At 33.2% G+C, this 17,306-nt stretch overlaps 1 protein-coding gene across 1 annotated transcript in view; it reads left to right on the forward strand.

Moving 5' to 3' along the window:
- Window positions 1–17,306, forward strand: part of galt (galactose-1-phosphate uridylyltransferase) — a 66,473-nt gene that overhangs the window by 2,741 nt on the left and 46,426 nt on the right. Inside the window, exons 4-6 of the mRNA XM_059358624.1 lie at window positions 1,469–1,517; window positions 7,158–7,287; window positions 10,238–10,294. Of these exons, the coding sequence (XP_059214607.1) occupies window positions 1,469–1,517; window positions 7,158–7,287; window positions 10,238–10,294 (236 nt within the window). The remainder of the gene's footprint in view (window positions 1–1,468; window positions 1,518–7,157; window positions 7,288–10,237; window positions 10,295–17,306) is intronic.

Here is a 17,306-nt window from a genome sequence, read left to right on the forward strand (position 1 = left end):
CTTTTGCTGTTTAATGAAACGCCAAATATACACTGTAAAAAATATTAGATAGAAAAAAATATAAAATATAAAATATAAAAAAAATAAATAAAATATTAGTAGAAATGACAGTAAAACACTTTCAAATTGCATGAGAAATAGGGCGTAAAATAAAAAATTGCATATCACCATAATAGACACTTTTAATTACCGTAAATCAAGGCATAGTACAAAACTTTTGAAAAACTTTTGAAAACACAAACATTTTTATATTTTTACAGTAAAACTATGTCAAATTAATGGAGAAATACCATAATGTCACAAGGACACAATTACCCTAAAAATAAAAGGGCCTCTCAGTCTAAATTACAGTTTTTCATAATATTTACATATACATTTACAGTAGAAAACACGCTCACTGTATTTTTTATGGTGAAGTTCTGGTGACCACATCTGCCGGTATTTTACCGTAAATTAAACTGATTTTTTTTACAGTGTAGATGTAAAATTTAAAATCACCGTAGTAGATGCTTTTAATTACCGTAAATCAAAGAATATTACAAAACTTTTAAACTGTAGAAAACACTGTTTATTTCATGTAAAATTAAAGGAGAAGTACCATATTTTCACTAGGACACAATTACCCTAAAAATCAAAATCAAATTTACTGTACAAATCCCACTCACTGTATTCTTTACGGTGAAATTCTGCCGATATTTTACCGTAAATTTAACAGATTTTTTTTTTACACAAACATAATGTTTGCCATGTTTTATAATCTACATTTTAAGGCATAAAACATTTTATTTTTTAACTCATTTCATGGCACTATGTTCTTGTGCCTAATATTACAAAGTGAACAAATTGTTGAACATGTAATACTATTAAATTTGAATCGAAATGCATCTTAACCCTTTATCAGGCGAAGAAATATATTTGGTAAAAAGTTGCAAACTACGAGATTAAAGTGGCAAATCTACAAGAAAAAAAGCCGCAGATTTAAGAGATTTAAAGTGGGAAAAAAGCAACTTTTTTCTCCCAGATTCACCACTTTAAATCTCATAAATCTACGCATTTTTTTCTAGTAGATTTGCCACTTTAATCTCGTAATCTCAAAATATTATTTTCGTATGTTTGTTTTTTTACACATTCTGGCTGTATGTAATATCCTCCAATATTCTCTCGGGTTGAAATTTGGAATTTGCAAGTATTTCATTGAGTGTCCTATTAAGGGTTAAAGTGGTGAATATGGGAGAAAAAAGTTGCTTTTTCCCCACTTTTTTCTCGTAAATCTGCAACTTTTTTCACGCAGATTTGCCACTTTAAATCTCTAGAATCTGCAACCTTTTTTTCTAGTAAATTTGCAACTTTTTTTCTAGTAAATTTGCAACTTTTTTCTCGAAATATTACCTGAAGTTACCAAATATAGTTGTTTGCCTGATAAAGGGTTAAATTGTGAAGCAACTTTCTTTTGCTATTTTTCCTTCAGGTTCAGATCAACATCCTCTGTTCCAGTCTAAAGCTGCTCGAGGCGTCTGGTAAGAACAAAGCTTCATGTCACAAAAGCTGCAAGAATCATAATGAACAATGTTCAATTTTTTACAGTATGTGTATCTTTATTCTGAATGATACACCCTATGTGTTATTTATTAAAACATGCCACGAGCGGATAACTCGATATTTTTCAATACATCAAATAGAAACATTCATGTTTTTTGTTTTACCTTTCCAAAACAGTATCAGTCGTACAGCGAGATGAATATTAAACACATTAAAATTAAACGTCCTTAGCCAACGATGCATCTTAATCAGTGTTCCTTTTTTTTTTTAAATGATGATACATTCAAATGTATGAATAATTAAATGTGAACTGATGAGTGCAATCAGAGAATTCACACTGAGGAAACTCTGGTTCCTTGTTGTGATCTTCATCAGCATAATCAGCTATTAGGAGAAGGTAATTTAGTTCATCAACACGCTGCATGACACTTGTTTTCAGGACATCTTGAACACTTAAAAAACAGAATCACAAATCAAAACCATCCGTTCGTTGTGGATTGAGATGTGTGTGATTCTCTGTGGCGCCACCAGGTGGAGATGTTTCACCACAACTTTATTTATAAGAGCCAGATGCTTCAACGTTAGGATGATTTCAGTCCTGTGTTTTTTTAAGTCTGTGTTGGTACAAAGAGGAAGATAACTATTCCTATATATAGTTAAATATTAAGTGTGGAAAAACTTTATACCAACTTTCTGATCTATAGGCAACAGTGGTGGTAAAACTATTCAGATCCTTTACTTGACCCTTAATAGGGCACTCATTGAAATACTTGCAAATTCCAAATTTCAACCCTAGAGAATATTGGAAGATATTACATACAGCCAGAATGTGTAAAAAAAACATACAAAAATAATATTTTGAGAAAAAAGTTTACAAGATTAAAGTGGCAAATCTACAAGAAAAAATGCGTAGATTTATGAAAGTTAAAGTGGTGAATCTGGGAGAAAAAAGTTGCTTTTTTCCCACAAATCTGCGACTTTTTTTTGCACAGATTTGCCACTTTAAATCTCTTAAATCTGTGACTTTTTTCTTGTAGATTTGCCACTTTAATCTGGTAAATTTGCAACTTTTTACTCGAAATATTACCTGAAGTTACCAAATATAGTTCTTTGCCCGATAAAGGGTTAACCCATAACAACCAATGATGACACCTGTGTAACAAACACTTTAAATCTTCTAGAATCTCTCATATTCAGCTTTATGCTTCACATTAACTCATTAAATCCCTAAGTGACGTATACTCAACACCCTGGTGTGGTGGTCATTAGTGGTGGCCCTAAAAGAATATCACAATCACAATCACAATATCACAATTTTTTTTTAAGTCTGTATAAGTAATTAAAAATCTTAAATGTAGTTTGAAGTGCAAATCTCAACAGTTGCCAAATACAAAAAAATGTACTCTTGACACTTGAGTATGAGTAAATAATAAAAATAACCATTTAGGGGTTCCGGGGGCATATTTTAATGACATTTAGTAAAGGAGAATAAAGGTTATTGTATGTTTTATTTAAGGCATCTTATTTTGAAAGTCTTCTTGTAAATTCTGTGGTGGATTCTGCTAACACATCCATGTGCTCTTATTTTGAAAGCTGCATGTGTTTAGCGACAGGGAGTAATAGGAGCTTTTTGTGATTAAAACAACTTTAACCACTACATCGAGAAGTAAGAACGTTGCCAATATCATGATATGCATTTTTTTAACCATAAAAAAAAAAATACCGACATTATCGTGAACGATACGATATGGCACACCCCTAGTGGTCATGTGACTTGTATGTATTGCTGCTGCAGGAGGTGTTCACTTAGCGATCTCTGTTTGTTTACAACAAGCACCGGACACTCTGTGCACAGTTAGTGATGCCGGTTAATTCACGCATAATTAGCCATGCTGCAGTGGCGGTTCTAGACCAGTTTTACTGTGGGGGCCAAGCAGGGGCCAGTATTTAATCACAGGGGCACAAAAAAAAAAAAAAAGAAACCAAAGATGATATTTAAGCATTCAAACCCTTTATTTTAGGTTATTTAAAAATCAAATTTAAGTATATTTGGAAGATACAAATACATTGATTGAAACAATGAGACTTACCAACAATAACTATTTTTGCACAACAATGACATTTCTCATTTTTGTGCACAATTACTTTTTTTATTTTGAAAGTGCAGTAGAGTGAGAATGATCTTTTTTTTTTTATATACACAAGCTTTTATTGCACAATTCAATTATTATACAATGTTCACATTCTGGGTTAATTTTGTGCACAATGAGATATTGTTTGAACAAAAAATATGTAAGAATTGTCCCGTCATTCATCGTTATAAATTGATCATTTTATTTTTAATTTGACACAGGGGCCACAGCAGGGGCCAAGGGCTTCTTCACAGGGGCAGTGGCCCCTGGAGGCCCCTGTGTAGAACCACCACTGCCATGCTGCTTTCTTTATAATCAGCTGCTGACAATGGAGACACGCAGAGTGAGCGGACTGTTGAGAGAGCTAATCCTTATTTAAGTTGCACAACATCTTTGCTTATAAAGTTTGTTTTTTTCGCTTGAAGCTTCAGATATTTGTGAGTCAATCTGTGGATTTTGTATCTTGAAAGATTATCCTGAACAATCTTTAGGATTCTTTCTGCCTGACAGCCAGAGTTACACAACAACTGAATAATAGATAAAATCAAAACTCTGGACAGAATGTGCCTGTTGAAAGCTGAACTCGGTGTTTAAATCCCATGTGGAGGCTCTCGGTGCTTTTCTCACCGAATGATGAAGCAGAGAAATGCCGATTGGCGAGTCTTTCTATTGATTGTTACATCTCGGGGTGTTTTTCAGTTTGTGTGTTGTTTTCTTTTCATTATGTAATAGTTGTCTGTATGCTTGTTCGCTATTATTTTTCTTGTTTGCGCCGCGCTCAGTCCACATGGAAAGAGCAGCTTGGAAGCTGGATTTGTGCTTTTCTGCCCTGAAGCAACATTCAGAGAGCCAATTAGAGGGAAAACAAAATGGGAAATGGGATTTTGGGGATTTGGGTCATGGGAGAAAATAGAGAGACGGGGTGAGGGAAGAGGTGAGAAAACTCCTAATGACTTATGGTATCGCCCGTCCATCTCAGCAGAAAGATCCTAAATACTATGACAAAATATTTGGAGTCACCTTATTTAACAGGTCAAATAGTGTCCTTATAACTTCATTTAATTCAAGTTATTAAGTTATTTCAAGGGAATTTACTACTACCTCTAAATGCAAAACAAAGTAACATATCTATCAAGCAAGAAGCATCTGTGTGTGTGTGAGACACAAAATTACTAAAAAAAGACACAAAATGACTGAAAAAACACTAAATTACTTTAAAAAGACACAAAATGACAAAAAAAACCAAAATGACCAAAAAAGGATACAGAATTACCAAAAAAGACACAACATTATTAAAAAAGACACACTATTATTAAAAAAGACACAGAATTACCAAATAAGACACAGAATTTCCCAAAAAGACACAAAATTATTTAAAAAAGACACAAAATGACCCCAAAAAGACACAAAATCTCCAAGACACAAAATGATAAAAAAAAAGACACAAAATGACCCAAAAAAGACACAAAATGACAAAAAAACTAAATTACTTAAAAAAGAAACAAAATTATTAAAAAAGGCACAGAATTACCAAAAAAGACACAAAATTATTAAAAAAGACACAAAATGACCCAAAAAAGACACACAATTATTAAAAAAAGACAAAGAATTACCAAAAAAAGACACAAAATTACCAAAAAAGTAATTAAAGGGACCTTCCACCACAACACGGTGAACTTTTCACATTAAACTTTCATATCAAGGTGGGGGCCACAAAATATCATCATGAGGGCCGCAATTGGCCCGCGGGCCACGTGTTTGAGACCCCTGGACTAGAAAGAGGCATTAGCTATCGCTGCGTGGATTTGTTTGGCCAAATACGAATACATACTTCCTACAGGCACTGCACTACTATATATATATATAAATATATAAATATATATGATTCATAGAGTCCCTGTAGCTCGTATGATACTCATGAAAAAATGATAAATCTGACCATTCAGTTTTGCTCAGAGCATAAACACCAAAGTCTTCATTCAATTATTGATCTTGTATTAGCTGGCCGGCCGTGGAGGCGTCTGTCTGCTGATAGGGATTTTATATTTCACATTCTGATGGTGGAGCTGGTTCACCAGCCGGCTACATAAAAGGTGAAGCTGAGAGCAAACACACACACGGGGACCAGGATTAAACACACACACACACACACACACACACACACTTCTAAACTCTGTACACAGCGCCGTCAACATAAATACACCCTCAAGCTATTTTTCTGTTTCTCATTCAGTCGTGTTTACTTTTTGTTTTTAACAGTTTTAACAGAAGGATCAGATGTCATGAATAAAACTCTGACCACTCATTTCATTTCATGTTTTTTTGATAATACACGACACATAGATTGCAAATGATTATCCAATGCACAGTATCACAGCACTGATGGCTGCTTCTAATTCCCATAAATGCATCAATAATAATAATCCGAAATATCATTACTTTTGATACTTTAACTACATTTCGATGCTGATGCTTCTACTTGTAGTGGAGTAATTATATAGTGTGGTATTAGTACTTTAGAATTAGTTCCACACATAGACATATATGAATATAAATAATGGACGTAGTCATGGTGACGTCACCCATTGGTCGCCATCTTGATTCTGATTTCTGAATTTGTTTTAAAACTTTGATATTGGTCAATTTGACCCGCAACATAACAGGAGGGTTAAGTGAAAATGAATGAATGAACCAAATCTGAATGGTAACTCCCACAATCTCAAATCAATCAAAATTAAATCAAAATTACTTTATTTATCCCTGAGGGGAAATTCAGTGAGTCTGGTAGAATATCTGTTAGAATGAGACATTCTGATGGTGATTTTACATCTTTTTTTTTTTTTTTTTGTAAAATGCATATTTTTTGGGTAATTTTGCATATTTTTTTGGATCATTTTACATATTTTTTGGGATAATTTTACTTTTTTTGTGGTCATTTTACATATTGTTTGGGGTAATTAAAAAAAATATCGGGTAATTCTCACATCTTGTTTCGGTAATTTTACACATTAAAAAAATACACAAAATTATTAGAAGACCCAAAATTATTTAAGAAAAGACCCAAAATTACTAAAAAAAGACACAATTACCAAAAAAGACACAGAATTACCAAAAAACACACTAAATTATAAAAAAAAGACACAAAATTACCAAAAAGAAACAAAATTACCAAAAAAAGAACAAAATGACAGAAAATACTAAATTACTTTAAAAAGACAGAAAATGACCAAAAAAAGACACAAAAAATTACTTTAAAAAAAAGACAAAATTATCAAAAAAAAGACACAAAATTACCAAAAAAAGTAATTAAAGAGACCTTCGACACAACACGGTAAAGTGCCATTCATATAAAACTCACATTAAACTTTCATATAAAGGTGAGGGCCACAAAATATCTTCACAAGGGCCACAATTGGCCCGCGGGCCGCGAGTTTGAGACCCATAATCTAACATCTCTCCTGCTTTCTATCCGTCTCTCTCCCTCAGTAAGGTCATGTGTTTCCATCCCTGGTCTGACATCACCCTCCCACTCATGACAAAACAGGAAGTGGTTAAGGTGATTGACAAGTGGGCGGAGCTTGTTGAAGACCTCGGCAGCACATACCCCTGGGTTCAGGTAAGGGATACACACACACACACACACACACACACACACACACACACACACACACACACACACACACACACACACACACACACACACACACACACATTAAAAGCTATTAACATTCACACATTATTGATCTCATTACTAGGATACCTGTAAAACTACAGCAGGTAAACTTTTCACCCCGAGCTCCAGCGTCACTGATCATTTCCAATTTTTCATTTTAATGCGTCTTGTATTGGATTGGATGCAACTTTAATGATGCCTCTGGGCAACATTGCAAATTCAAACAGCTACAGCAAAAGGGAGGCTGGTGTGTGGATGTGAAATCTGTGGAAGTTTATGCAACTAGCAATTAAACGCTTCCTATATCACATGCTGAGAATTTAAACGCTGCTGTGTTTATGTTGATTGATTTAGAGATCAGACGCTGATAAACGTCTCTACTGGTTATGGTTCATTATTAGAAATACAGATGGAATGATATTCTGACTCAATCTAGAAGAAACCACTTTTTTTGTTTGTTTGTTTGTTTGTTCAGTGTGTCAAAATGCGGAAGAGGATTAGGTCCAAGTTGGAGAAAAAACATAATGAGAGAAGGAAGAAAAAAATTATTTATGCACTTCGAGAAATGAAAAAACTGGAAATGATGAGAATAAAGTCAACTTTTTGAGTTGCAAGTTACAACCTGATTTTCCTCAGTAAGTCTAATATATGACTAAAAGATTCACATAAATTACATAAAAGCAGATTTCCCCAAAAACAATAGTTGTAGTACACTGTAAAAAAAGTAAAATGTTGTTTTTACGGTAAAAAAACGGCAGCTGTGGTTGCCAGAACTTTACCATAATAAATACGGTGCAACTTTTTCTCATATTACGGTAAAATTATATTAGCACTGTTGATTTCACGTTTAAGATTGTCATTTTATTCCATATTTTACTGTTTAAAAAAGTTTTTCCATCAAAAGAAACGCTGTTTTGCCTTATAATTGACAAGAAAATACTTTATAAATGCTGCATAAATTAAAGATTTTTATCATTAAATATCAGAATATTTTTGTTAGAGATATGGTGTTTAGTACATTTAACAGTGAGAAAAAGTATTTTTACAAAAAATAAATGCAAAAATTACAGTGATGTATATGTATATGTATATGTGTATATATATATATATATATATATATATATCTATATATATATATATATATATATATATATATATATATATTACAGTATATTGTCAGTGTTTTTTACAGTAATGTATTTTTTTTAAACTGTAAAAAAAATACTGTTTTGTCTGATATAGGCCTATACATATTTACGGTGTTTCATTGTTACTGAAGCTGAATTAACCCATTTATCATTTTACCGTCTTTTACTGTCATTGTTTAGCAGTTTTTCACCGTAAAATCTTTAATCAATACATTTTTTACAGTGTAGCCTACTGCCAACAACAGCTAATTTATGTGTCGCGGGATTTTAGTTCTACTACACCATTAAATATTGTGCTTATTGCTCATTTTATTACATTGATGAAAATCAGGTTGTAGCTTGCAGTCGACCTAAATGTTCAGATAGAAAACAATGTTCCTCTGGCGACTTATTGACAACAACCAATCTGTGAAAATCTTCCCAACTTTACAGAACTCAAAAAGTTGACTTTATTCTTGTCATTTTGACTTTCTTTCTCGAAATCGTATTTCAACTTTATTCTCGACATTTTTACTTTTTTCTCAAACTGCATTAAGGAAAAAAAAATCTTTCTGTCAATATTTTTCTGTCCTACCTGGCCCTTCTTCAGTAGTCGAAATAGCACCAAGAGCAAGACACTGAATATTTTCAACAGACAAATGCATACATAGCCTCGGGGGAAATTAAACAGTTTTATACGGTGGTCCTGAGAGCTCACGGCACTGCACCTTAAGAAAACTCATGCAAATACACAAAACACAAGCAAATTGAGAAAACATCTTCATCAGTTTGACAACACAACACGATAAAGAAAAAGTGATGCAAATAGACCAGAACACAACAGAAGTGTTTCCAGAGGACACTTAAAAGTGATGCACACATCTGGACACGCTAATGATATTATCACGTTATTTCAAGATAATTATAATTTCACGTTATAACGTTATAACAATCTTAGCGTGCTAACGTTAACAGCTGATTTATAGCATGTTAACGTCAGCTGGGGATCGCTAGCATGCTAACGTTAGCGGGCTAGCAAGACCAAGACCAACTCGGTGCCGTCGAGAGAGACCAACTAAACTTGTATCATTCATTTATTTGATTTGTTTACCTGCAGTGTGGTTGATACGGGCTAGCGGGCTAACGCTATATATGTCATGTTATAACATGAAAATATCATTATCATGAAATAATGTGATAATTTAACGTTATAACGTTATAACGTGAAATCATAATTATCTTGAAATTACTTGATAATATCACAAGTGTGTCCAGACGTGTGCATCACTTTTAAGTGTCCTCTGGAAACACTTCTTGTGTTGTGTTCTGATCTATTTGCAGTGTGTTTTCTTATTGTGTTGTGTTGTGGTCTTTGCAGCACGTTTTCTAAATGCTGCGCTCATGTTTGAAATTGATGAAGATGTTTTCTCAGTTTGCTTGTGTTTTGTGTATTTGCATGAGTTTTTTGAAGTTGCAGCTCTGTGAGCTCTCAGGGCCACCGTAGTATTAAGCATCAAATATCAGCACCAAGGACAGCACCATTGTGTCTGCAGTTTCAGTAAGGATTTGCTCTGTTGAAGAGTCCTGGAGAAGACGAGCCCCCTTTTCAGGAAAGGATGGCAAATTGGCATCGTACAGGACATGTCTTTCATTTGATTTGTTCACCAAATGTGACAATATATCCTGGAGAAAGATTTTGATGAAGGAAAACATATTTCCCTTGTTTCTACATGTAGTGCATTAACTTTTCCTCTTATTTTCTGTAGATTTTTGAGAATAAAGGAGCCATGATGGGCTGTTCTAACCCTCATCCTCACTGTCAGGTAGGAAAAGCCCTCAGTGCAGAAACACACACGGTATTCATTCATTCACTCGACTTGCACGTATCTGCAAATGCGAAAAACATTGATTTCAGCTGCATGAATAAATTAAATCCTGTTGAAGTGAGAGCATCAAGTTCAAGAATACATACATACATTACCACACATACACCAGCCACTTCTTTCAGTATTAATACTACCAAGGTGCAGCATTAACATTCATTCACAAATGCTTTTATCACACGGGCAAAATACAATTCATGTCATTGGTTCACTTGGAACGTCTAAGTTGCTGGCTTTTCAGATTTACTATGACAAAGTTGCTCGTGTTAAAAAGAACTCAGTTAAAAAATTTAGAACGGGTTTCAACCAAGGTGATAATAGTTTTAGTCATTTTTTATCAGTTTTAGTTTTAATTTCGTTGTGATTTTTTGTATTCAAATTCAGTTAATTTTAATTTGTTTTTAGAGTGAGTTTGCTAGTTTTAATTAGTTTAAATTTTTTTGGAAAATGCTTAGTTTTAGTTTAGTTTTTATTAGTTTTAGTGTTAGTTTTAGATTTTTTTGTAATGGGGCATTTGTTGGGTGCGAGATTAAAAAAAGACAAAATAATAATGTTTGTGTGTATATATATATATATATATATATATATATATATATATATATATATATATATATACACACACATATATATATATATATATATATACACACACACACACATATATATATATATTTATACTTTCATATCAACCAAAAAGGTTTACATAGGAAAATTATTTGGAAAAGACAAAAACGAAGGCACAATAAATGTTTCCTTTATTTCCTTTGTCTGATCCATCTCAGCCCCAATATGTGTATATATATATATATATATATATATATATATATATATATATATATATATATATATATAATTTCATATCAACCAAAAAGGTTTACATATGAAAAAAAGTTGACAAAAACAAAGGACATTTTCTTAATAATTTGAGTTAGTTTTAGTTAGTTTTGTAACCATAAAATACAGTTTCAGTTAGTTATCGTTTTTAAAAAGAACTCTCATTTTAATTTTTATTTCAGTTAACGAAAAAAAAACTATTAACTATAATATCCTTGGTCTCAACATAGAAGCTGTTAATTGACTGCTCATCCAGAAAGGAGCAGCTGCTGTCATAGTTTGTGCAAGTATGCGTCTGTCAACTTTTCTGATGTTTTTTTAATGCACAATCACATCTATATTTCTCTTTTTTTTTTTTTTTGTCTTTTCATGTTTGCCTATTCGGTAAGGTGTTTCACACAAAACTACTCAGAGAGAGAAAGAGACACATTTGCTGTCAAACTGTCACTTCTCAGTGTGATGTTCAGAGTGAACACAATGACAAAAACAGTGATGTGTTGAATTTCAAACAGCAACACTGTTGTCAATATGGTCAAAATAATATGTCAGCTATCCAAACAATATAGGAAACAGATGGACAGGCCCATCAGGAAACAGACTCTCTCTTTCCAGTTACACATGATGGATTTTGCTGCAGCACTGAGAAAGTTTGTTTAACCCTTTGATGCACAACATATAAACACCTTCTGATGCACAACATGGGTCAAAAATAACCCGCAATCATTTCCCATGTTATTTCATGCTGGCTGTGTGTTTGAATTATTTTTATTTTTATTATTAAATGACCAAGAAAAGACACAAAATAACCCAAAAAAGACACAAAATCACCAAAAAGACACAAAATAATCAAAAAAGACACAAAATGACTAAAAAAAGACACAAAATCACCAAAAGAAAGACACAAAATAACCAAAAAAGACACAAAATTACTAAAAAAAGGGCACAAAATGATTTTTTTATTACAACAGATCATTATATCCATTTTTCCTTTCATACTTTATGAAGAAAAATTGTTTTTGTATTATTACATCAAGTTTACACACATGGGTCAAAAATGACCTTGTGCATGAGAAGCGTAGTGATACAAAAAGTGATTCACTAAATTAACAATTTAAAGTATATGTGTAACTATGTTTGTCTTATTTTGAAGGTTTAACTTTAAAAGAGTTGTTAGAACCACCAGATTACATTGGAAAATCACATATTTTAACACTTGAGACTTATTGGAGCCACCAAATAATAATTTCCATTGGAAAAAAAACACCAATTTAACAAAATAGGATAGTTAATATTTGTGTCTTCTTTGTCAGGTTTTAAATTGGTGACAACATAGAAACACCTTCTAATGCACAACATGGGTCAAAAATGACCTTGTGCATTAGAAGCATAGTGATAAAAAAGGGTTTTATTCAAAAAGTAAGAAATGAAAACAAAAAAATAGGATGTATGATGATCAAAAACAAGTTAAATTGAGGAAAACCTGCAATACTGAATTATGAAATAAATTTCTTGCAAAGATATAGAATATAAAAAGTCAGTCGGGTGACTTTAGACCATGTTGTGAGTCTTCAGATTCAGTCAAATTCAGATTCAGATTTCCTTTATTGTCATTGCACAGAGTAACAAGTACTAGGATAACGAAATTAGACATTAAACCGTCCAAACATATACTTAAAACACACATATAATATGACAGAGGTGGACAGGACAGGGAGACAGAGATGGAAGAAAAGAAAAGAGGAAAAATAAATAAATTCACATTTCATACAGCAACACTGTTGTCAATATGGTCAAAATAATATGTCAGCTATCCAAACAATATAGGAAACAGATGGACAGGCCCATCAGGAAACAGTTTCCAGTTACACATGATGTATTTTTCTGTACACTGCAAAAAAAGAAAAGTTGGGTGAACTCAAAATTTCAAGGCAACAAACTTCGATAAAATTTCAAGTTGGACAATTAAACTAAATATTTTAAGTTTTGTTTTTGAGTTTGCTCAACTCTGAATTCAGATTTTTGTCAACTCAACATGATTGTAACGCCGCTATGAAATGTCAGCTAATGTTGCAACCACAATTTTGAGTTAGCATTGATACGCTAATGGCTACTCTTGTAGCTGTAACAAGCAGCGCCGCTACCATCAGTTAGCCGCTAGCGTCAGTCAGCCGCTAGCGTCAGTTAGCCGCTAGCTTTCGCTAATGACGGAATTTCACCGCTTTCCAGCATTTCACAACAGAGAAATAAGAGTTATCAGAACTATTGTCCCTTGTTGTGAACCCCAACTTAAAGATATAAGTAACAACAACTCACCAACTTGTTTTTGAGCAGACAACTGGCTTGCTTTGTTGTGCTAACTTACATTATTGCCCTAAATGTCAATAATTTATATTTCCAAGTTTTACCAACTTAAATCACTGTTTTAGGCCAAAAAATACAAGTTGGCTTTTTTTGCAGTGTAGCACTGAGAAAGTTTGTTTAATGGATTTATTCACTCTCCCACTGACGAGTCTTGTCTTCACGCTGTCCGGTGGATTGGAGTCTTTGTCATTATGTCAGATTGTTTTGGCGGAAATGATAAACTATGATGAGGACATGATTGACTGAAGCAATCAGTAAACACATTTTCTTTTAAAGAACTTGGACTGATTGTCAATAACAGAACAGTTTAGGGGGACAGGATTTTTTTTGTTTTACTGAAAAACCATCACCTGTGTCACAGCAAAACAACACATGAACCACAGAAGAATCCCAATGTAGAGATGCAGATTTCTATAGATTCATACAGAACATTAGAGTCCCCCCAATATGATTTCATCCTGATACTTGAGTTTTTTTTTGGGTTGTTTGTTGTTGCTTTCTCTCACTGTTGTTGTTGATTTACTTTTGAATTTTTGTATATTTCTTGGGGAGGTGCTTCTTATAAGCCCATATAGGGTTTTTTAACCTCTCCCGCACTTACTATTCTTGTTTCATTTCTGTTTTTTGTAATTGTCTTTTCTTCTGGTGCAAATAAATAAATAAATAAATAAATAAATAAAAGTAAATAAAAGTAAATTTGATGAGAGGAAATAGTGCACTGCAAATGATTTGTTTCTTCCCAAGATAAAAAAAACTTTAGATTTTGAAGTGTTAGATAATTTATCTTGTTTTAAGAGTTAATTTCTTATTTTAAGCGTTCAACATCCTTATTTCTAGATTTAATAATCTTAATTTAAGAAATCTTGTCAAGTGAAATTATCTGTCCATGCAGCAAGATCATTTCCCTCAGATTTAGTGTTTTTATCTTTTTTAGACACACCTTTTTGCAGTGTGCCTTAATTATTCACTACTGTCCATAAATGCAACAGCAGTGTTCCCACTAAGCTTAAACAGTAAAAAATGCAAGAAAAGTTCTTTAGTTCTCTATTTTACCAGTCCAGTAGCTTATTAAATTGATGATTTCCTGACCTCTTGTTGAAAGTTTTTGTATTCTCAGGCTCAGAGTAAAAAAAAAAAGTTCTGACTCTATACAATAACAGGTCTAATGTACCGAAGTCTGTGCTGTGATATAAAAATGACCAGCAGAGGGCAGTATGTGACCTCATAATAACACACTGTATCACCAGGCACTTTGTAAAGTTCCTTTAAATAAGTAGTAAAAGATGCAATTACTGTAAAGGGAGAAACTTTCTGATATCAAAATGGTGTAAAAGCTATAAAATGTATGTATTCAGGACCCGTCAGAGTCTTTGTTTGTTCTAATAATTGTTAAAAGATCAAACAATACGTGCTTTGTTTTCATGTGGTCCACTTTGAAAGAATTTCAGAGACAAAATCAAACCTGGCTTCAGACTTTGATGGAGTTTTATTTTTAAGTTTTAGCAGTTTTGTTTCTTTTTTCCTGCAGTCCAGATTTCTCTTTCTTAAGACATCAAAGTTATGATAAAAAAAAAGAAAGAGTAAATGTGTACAGAGTGTACAGCACAGACAAGCCCTCCAGGCCAGCACACAAGACCTAAAACTTTGAAGAATAACGAAGAGAAAATGTTAATCTTGTTCTGCTTCTGATAACTTTGCTTTCACAGGGACAGGGCTCTATGTATCTTCATGTAAGCGTAGGGAGAAAAAAATATGCCTTTGGAATAGTAATATACTTTTTCATGAAGGTAATCCTAAATGCATGCAGTAGTTATTCTGGAGGGGAAACTCTTGGAAGCTGAAGTTTTAAAAAAATGAGCCCACTAGCCTCTTAACCCTTTGATGCATAACATATTTTAACCCCTTCTAATGCACAACATGGGTCAAAAATGACCCTCATTAATTCCCCATGTTATTTAATGCTGCTGTGTGTTTCTGTGCTCTATCTTTTGATATTAACTTATTTTATGATTGAATATTTCAAGTATTCTTTAAATATCTGATTTTCTGATAACAACAGATCATTATTTCCATTTTGCCTCTCATACTTTATAAAGAAAAAAAGTGTATTATTACATAGCTAACTACTTGGCTAAGTAGCTTGCTAAGCTAACTAGTTAGCCAAGTAGTTAGCTAAGTACTTATCTTAACAAGCTACTTAGTTAAATACTTAGCCAAGAACTTAGCTAAGTAGTTAGCTTAACAAGCTACTTAGCTAAATAATTAGCCAAGAAGTTAGCTTAGTAGTTAGCTTAACAAGCTACTTAGCTAAAAAATGGATTTGGGTCATTTTTGACCCATGTTGCGTATTAGAAGGGTAGTGACATAAAAAGGGATTTTATTTAAAAAATAATACTGGAAAACATAAAAATTAGGATGTATGATGATCAAAAACAAACTTATTGAGGAAAACCTGGAATACTGAATGATGAAAATAATTTATTACAAAGATATAGAACATAAAAACTCTGTCGGGCCACTTTAGACCCATGTTGTGCATCAAAGGGTTAAAGACAGAAGTGTTGGCTGAGATCACTGTCATCCTGGTTCTCTTAGGGTTTAACTGCTCTCAGAGGATATTTTTGCCTTTTGTCTTTTGTCTTTTTCAGCTTTTATGTCCACTGATGTAAGAGAGTTTTACTGAAAGTAACATTTTGGTGTCACCAGAAGTGGGTTTTCCAATTATAATATTCCATCACATTAACCGAGTAATAATCAGAGGCATTCTCTGCAGCTTTAAGGAGTGCTGCTTCAGGCTGCATGGCAAATTGTTTTCTGATTAAACACTCCTCTACTTTTTCAACCCAGAATGCAGTTTTTCCTTCCTTTACACAGGGGGAAAGTAGCTGCTTTAACTTCATGTGTGGAAATGAAAAAGGCAAATCCTCTTGATGCAAGTGTCCTGCTGGCCTTGCCTCTAGTGCACATGTCATATAGCTGTATCATCCTGGGCTTAGATTCATGCATAATATGTAATAAAGAAAATGCAATCTTTAAAGAAAAAATAACTGGGAATTATGAATGTTTGTTGGCATTTTTGCCCTTGGTAAGATTCTGTGCATAATTCCTGCAGTGGGAGCAGAAAGCAGCTCAGCGTGATGCTAATATTAATGACTTTTGGAGTATTGGCTAAAGGCTGCACCATGTTTATGATCATGTGTGAACTATATGTGTAAATAGTGTAAATCTGCGTGCCTCCAGGCATGTATCACAGTGTGTGTGTGGATTGATTTGCACGCCTGCCAACATCTGTAGCTGCGGCTCTATTTGTACACCTGTGTGTTTGTATGCACAGATCTCTCATCTATCCAGCCTGAGACTGTTGGTTCTCAGAGATAAAACACAAGAGAAAAGTACTCAGACAAGACAGAACTTGTGAAAATAATAGCTTTATAACAGCTTTTATGACACCATTGGCCCTTTAACCCTTTGATGCACAACATGGTCTAAACTCTGAAGTGACCCGACTAAGTTTTTATCTTCTATATCTTTGCAATAAATTAATTTTATCATTCAGTATTGCAGGTTTTCCTCAAATAACTTGTTTTTGATCATCATACATTCTAATTTTTTCTTTTCATTTCTTACTTTTTGGATAAAAACCTTTTTTTTTATATCACTACGCTTCAAATATTAACAATCCTAATTTGTTAAATTGGTGTTTTTCCGATGGAAGTTATTATTTGGTGGCTGTAATATGTTAAAATATGTGATTTTC

This window comes from Centropristis striata, chromosome 19, assembly GCF_030273125.1.
Source record: "Centropristis striata isolate RG_2023a ecotype Rhode Island chromosome 19, C.striata_1.0, whole genome shotgun sequence".
In the NCBI taxonomy this organism is placed as follows: Eukaryota; Metazoa; Chordata; class Actinopteri; order Perciformes; family Serranidae; genus Centropristis; species Centropristis striata.